The 6,170-nt window shown below is 37.6% G+C and overlaps 1 protein-coding gene across 2 annotated transcripts in view; it reads right to left on the bottom strand.

The window, feature by feature from the left end:
- The window catches only part of LOC121874682 (protein Red-like), a 29,013-nt gene extending 23,046 nt beyond the window's left edge, over positions 1-5,967 (bottom strand). The window contains exons 1-3 of one of the 2 annotated variants that reach the window (XM_042378925.1): positions 5,823-5,967; positions 5,568-5,695; positions 5,340-5,400 (exon numbers count right to left, since the gene is read on the bottom strand). In XM_042378925.1, the coding sequence (XP_042234859.1) occupies positions 5,340-5,400; positions 5,568-5,577 (71 nt within the window). In that variant the 5' untranslated portion in view covers positions 5,578-5,695; positions 5,823-5,967. Of the gene's footprint in view, positions 1-5,339; positions 5,401-5,567; positions 5,769-5,822 lie in introns of those variants that run through there. The other variant, XM_042378926.1, reaches the window with a different exon arrangement.
- Positions 5,968-6,170: the final 203 nt, after the last annotated feature.

Genomic DNA, 6,170 nt, shown 5'->3' on the forward strand with positions numbered 1-6,170 from the left:
TACACAACAGTATATATAAATGTATATATTACAAGTTATTTTATACTTAACAGAAGCATAATGAAAATCTCTTTCATTCTACATTATTTTACTGGGGTGTAAGTCCTGGAAAGATGGGATGATACATCCCCTCCTGCACTCAGGATGGGAAGGGTAGCCTATATCAGCATCCCTCCTACAATCCATGTTATTCATAAAAAAATAATTTTTCATGATAACATTACACAATATCAAAAGTAGCAAATATATTTAGCTTTTGAAAAATATAGAGTTTTTACTTATTATTCTCTATAAACTATAAGACACGGCACAAGAAAAAGCACTCACTAGACATTGAGCCAATCCAGCTTCCAGATACACTCAACTCCCAAGGGATTGGCAGGTAAAAAGACAGCCACATTACTCCACTACAACAAGATATCACTGACAAACAATGGTTGAGCACAAGGTATGATCCAGAAAAGAGTGTTCTAAAGCACTACAGTACATGGCAATGGAAGCCTTCATCACCAATGAAAAGGTTGATGAAACCATTACCAACCTGTATCCAAAGCTCAATATGGGCAAACTAAAGTTTCAACTCTTCATGTTGAAGTGCAGCCTCCTTCAATGAAGTGAAGGTGTACCATGGTATGGTTTAGTAATAAATTTTCAATAAAGTCCAAGCATCTTGGATAGAGATAGAAAAGAGAACTTATAAAAATCTATAACTTCTTTTAAAGGCATGATGCACACCTCAGTGGAAGTAGGACCCTTACTGAAAGTTAGCTTATAATCTGAGGTAAGCACAGTTTCTCCTCGACTAACGATATACAGTATGCGACTTACGACGGTCATTGTCGTTATATTATATTAAAATACTTTCCATTATTTTCGAGTCCAGACGTTTGGTCGTAATGTCTAATGACGTTGTACGACAACTTCGGCTAGCACGCTGCCACATGTGTACAGCATCCACGTCATATCCCGCTTGGTTTGTGTATTAAAACGATAAAAGTTTTACAATTATTACAGTACTACGTATTATTTTCGTCGGTTCGACTTACGACTCAATCGACTTATGACCTGGTCGTCGGAACGGAACCCTGTCGTAAGTGGAGGAGAGATTGTATAAACTCCTTCAACCAATCTAGTAATACAAACAGTTTTCTGATTTACAAGGCAACAATCAAATCTTTGGTAACCTGACCTGACTTTACCAAGATTTACCTTACAGTATTTAAAGATGCAAACACATTAAATGGTTACCCATTCAGATGCTAAGCAACCAAGACACAAGGCAAACATAGATACTGTGAATGATTAAAGTATCCAGATGAAATACTGGGGGATGTGCAGATCTTTCATGTAACAGAGTGCTGTCCCCTGATAGGTGGTTCCTGATTATGTTTATGTCATGTGATTAAAAAATAAACATTATATCCCATGAAACTTCCTCAGAGAACTTTAAATGTGCCAATTTTCTTGTAACCTGATCATGTCTATATCATGTGTAGAAGAAGTAAACAATAAATCCCATAAAGTTTACTCCAGTGAATTGGATAAGTACTAAAGTTATGCAGGAATTTTGGGTAAAGATTCATTTTATACCATAATGAGAAATTTATTATACTAAAATAGATTTTACTTACGTATTTTTTTTTCTTTTTATAAATGATATGACCTTTATTTCCATGGGAAATGCATATTTGTGGTGTTATCACTCCTTTAACACTAGCAATGACAATGAATTTTTCAAAGTGGGCAGGGATTTGAAGATGAAGGAAAATAAGGGTTAAAAAAATTTAAAACTCAACCTAACCTTTTGAACCTATACAGTAGTGCAGTACTATACTGCAATAACGATTTTACCCAAAATCTTACACTATTTATGTGATGGACAAGCAAACACTGAATCAGTGAACCAGGTTTTATACACAACCAACTTTTATCTAGATGTATTCATTCGATATCTGCCTCATGACTTAAACACCGAGAACAAGAAGAGAATCACTGAAGAAACACCAAAAACAATGATTCACTTTTCTCTCCGTCATTTCATTAAATAAGGTAAGCTTTTAATATTACAGTACTGTATTAGGACTTTACTAAGTTAGGAAAGTTTAGGTCCGGTTTTCAATGTTTTGTTTAGTAATTTTTTGTTGTTTTAACTCTTCATTTTCCCTCATCTTTAAAACCCTGCCCACTTTGGCAGAAATCACTGTCGTTGTTAGTGTAGGGGTTATATCTCCATAAATATGCACTTCCCACAGAAATGAGGGTCATATTCATTTATAACATGACAAAATACTTGACAAAAACGTATTTTAGTACCCTGTAATAAATTTCCTGTTTTGACCAAAATTTCCACTCTTTATAATTCAATTTACTCTAAAACTATAAATTCCCATAAAAAATGCAATAGCATAAAGTATTCTACCTTTTTTCCTATGAACCTACAATAAAATTAGTATAGCGTCCTGTCCATGTACGCTACTAAATCTTAACCACACATCCCAGTATACCTGTTGCCTCACTACATTTTGAAGCAATCATAAAGCATGATTGTTCAAACAAGTATGTTAAGTAGGTACTAGTACAGTATTTATGCAGCAATTTAAGTTGACTGAGAGTAAAGTTTCATTTTAAGAATGCAGATTGCCCTCAATAAAAGAAAGGTACAGTACTGTTAAAGGGGAGTTCTCACAGGCCATGAGAAATTATGGTATTATTTTCTTGTAGCTCCGTTCATTCCTACCACTAATCTATTATCATATTCGAATAAGACGTCTAATTATAATATAATTTTCATCTATTACATTACTGGCGGAAATGTATAATAACAGAGATAGCTTTTCCAAAAAATTTTCTATTCTATTCCATTAACATTGCGCCATTATCGTCTGCCTCTCACCTAACACTGAGTAGGTCTCGCGTCTCCTTCATAAATCATGACACGCATGCGTACCCGTACACGTCACGCAGCCAATCAAAAGCGTTTTTGCTAATTCAGAGTATATTTGGCCCAATCAAAATCGAGTTTTATTTTGGGTCTCATATTTTGAAATTCAAGTTCAGTTCCGACCATGGAAGTCTGCAATGGGTGTCACAAAGTATATGGAGCTGATTGCGAGTTTTTGGAAGAAAAAATAACGTAGAAACTATAGCATTTTTTTGATCGCATGGTGTTCTTCCAACCTCAGTAAAGTGTACTAAGAGCAAGACTGAATGTAAATATCGCAAAGACCAACATATGTGGCGTTGTGTAAGAATCCCAGAATCCAACGACGAACAAGAACCAGGCCAATAAGGTAAGAAATAGGTGATTCCATCATATGGTGAGAGTCAGTTAAGTTAGGTCAGGTTAGGTTAGGTTTGGTTTGGTTATTGTTTTTCTAGTGTTTTATTGTGTATTTGTTAGTCGCTTAGGCACTTTTTTTTCTCGGAAAACGTCAAACGAAAAAAAATTGCTAAAAAAAAAGGCTAATTTCCGCCAAAAAGGAAGGTCGTATTCGGTCTCAGCACACACAAATACATTAGAAAAATATTTTTTTAACTTGCTACAAGTGAACGGTGCTACAAGAAAAATTTACCAAAATTATATTTACCGTACATGCTACCTTAATATCTTTGTAGTGGATACAGGTATGACAGTCGTATGCCAAAAATCCTACTGGATATTGGTACGGAAGCCATATTAACTGACTGTGTTGTTATTATTTTAATTTAAATCATTAGGGGACACCAGAACATAAAGGGGGGTCTTGGGGGGGGCGAAGTCTCCCCCCCTCCCCCCCGTTAGGTTAGATATAGTTCCTGGGTTGGGCTAGGTTAGGTTAATAGTTTGCATATGTAAACACAGAGATGATTGAAACTAAAATTTTACCGTGTTGTTAATGGTTAAGCTAGATTTGGTTTGGTAACTCAGTAAGACGGCCATCTAAGTAGCATTTTGCATAGCCTCCTGTATCCTGTGTCAAATCAGCGTCAAATTACCGGCCGATCAGTTTGACGTCAGTAGTGGGGAAATTTCTTGAATCAATTATAGCAGATAGCATCCGATCGCATTTAGAGAAAAGCAAATTAATCTACGACTTTCAACATGGGTTTACAAAGGGAAAATCTTGTCTAACAAATCTGCTGACGTTTTTTAGGAAAGTCTTCGAGGTAGTAGATAATGATGAAAATTACGATGTTATTTACTTAGACTTTAGCAAAGCATTTGACAGAGTACCGCATCAGAGGCTTCTGAGAAAAATTAAGGCTCATGGTATCAAGGGGAAAGTTTTAAATTGGATAAAATCATGGCTCACCGATAGAACGCAGAGGGTCAGCGTAGATGGCGTTAAATCTGAGTGGGGCCGTGTAACCAGTGGGGTTCCTTGGGGTCAGTACTAGGCCCACTCTTGTTCATAATCTACATTAACGATCTAGATACTGGGATCAGCAGTGACATAAGCAAGTTTGCGGATGACATCAAAATAGGGCGGCACATAAATTCAGGGCAGGATGCAAATGCATTACAGGAGGATCTAAATAAACTGCAGGGGTGGTCTGAAAAATGGCAAATGAAATTCAACACCAGCAAGTGCAGCGTACTTAATATTGGAAGAACAAATACTGTCAATGTATACAGCCTTAACAACAATAACCTAGAGAAGTCGACTTGTGAAAGAGACCTAGAGGTACTTGTAAGCCCGGACCTACGGCCTAGAAAACAGTGCGTTAATGTTCGAAATAAGGCAAACAGAGTATTGGGTTTTATATCTACAAGTGTAAGTAATAAGAGTGCAGAGGTCTTGTTGCAACTATATCTTGCGCTAGTCAGGCCGCACCTCGATTATGCGATTCAGTTTTGGTGCCCTTATTATAGAATGGATATCAATTCACTAGAGACGGTGCAGCGTAGAATGACGAAAATGATTCCGGGACTTAGAAACCTTCCATATCAGGACAGGTTAAAGAAACTAAACTTGTATTCCCTAGAAAGACGAAGAGTGTGGGGAGATATGATAGAAGTATTGAAGTGGGTGAAAGGAATCAATAAAGGGGATATAGATAAAGTTCTTATAATATCCGAGCACGATAGGACTTGAAGCAACGGATTTAAGTTGGATAAGTTTAGGTTTAGGAGGGAGATAGGAAGGAACTGGTTCACAAATAGGGTGGTGGACGAGTGGAACAAGCTTAGCAACTTTGTAGTAAGTGCTGGAACGCTGGAAAGTTTCAAAAGGAGGCTGGCTAGATTCATGGATGATAGAGAGTGGTAGTAACTCTCGACAGGAGCTGCCATGCACAGGCCAACCGGCCTATTGCAGACTCCTTATTTTCTTATGTTCAAATATCTTACGTACACTAACCTTTCATCCACAACGGTTTCCCCTGGAGGAGCCAGGGGGTTGGAAAACACTTCCTCACCACCTGAAAACACAAAGAGTGTACAGTATTATTGAAAATATAATGTCTAAATTATTATCCATGAACCATTGAGGCCTGAGGAACTATTTTACTTGAATAATTTTTGTGATCTGTTCTTGTAATATTAGTGTCATAATAAACTTTCTTCAGCTGTTAATCGATTAACATACCTGGTGGCATTATCGTTTATGGATACTCTAATGACACTCGGAAAACTCTATTTCCTCAACTGCCTGATGTCCTGATTGCATGGATGGAGACAACTCGGGGCTGATGCTGAGCGGCCAGCTGCTGGAGCCTGTAATAGTAAACAACAAACATGTGAAAGAGGTTTTGCGTATTGTTCTCTTCTATTCCGAAGACTATAACACCTTACAGGACGACCCTCCGGCCCCCTAACGTGCAAAAAACACAATATTACTAACCTGCGAAAATAAGAGTTTCCCCGTGTACTCTTCCTCATTACTGATCTAGAGTTATGACAACCCTCCCCCCTCCCCCCGCACCATGACCATAGTGGCGGCCCTTAACAATTGTGGTGTATGGTCAGTGCTAATTATCTAGTAGGGGGGGGGGGATGGTGAGACATGGTTCACGGGGTTGCTCAATAATTTATTCAACGATAAACAAGATTCATGTATACTAATCATATATTCTGGCTTCTGATTGGTCGATTTTTCCGATCCTCTAAGACACCGTATACAACAACTTTAAAGACTCATTGAAACACGAACACCCGAGGCAAGATTTATATGTGTAAATTAGGTGTTGTG

Source organism: Homarus americanus, unplaced genomic scaffold (genome assembly GCF_018991925.1).
Source record: "Homarus americanus isolate GMGI-L3 unplaced genomic scaffold, GMGI_Hamer_2.0 scaffold34360, whole genome shotgun sequence".
NCBI lineage: Eukaryota > Metazoa > Arthropoda > Malacostraca > Decapoda > Nephropidae > Homarus > Homarus americanus.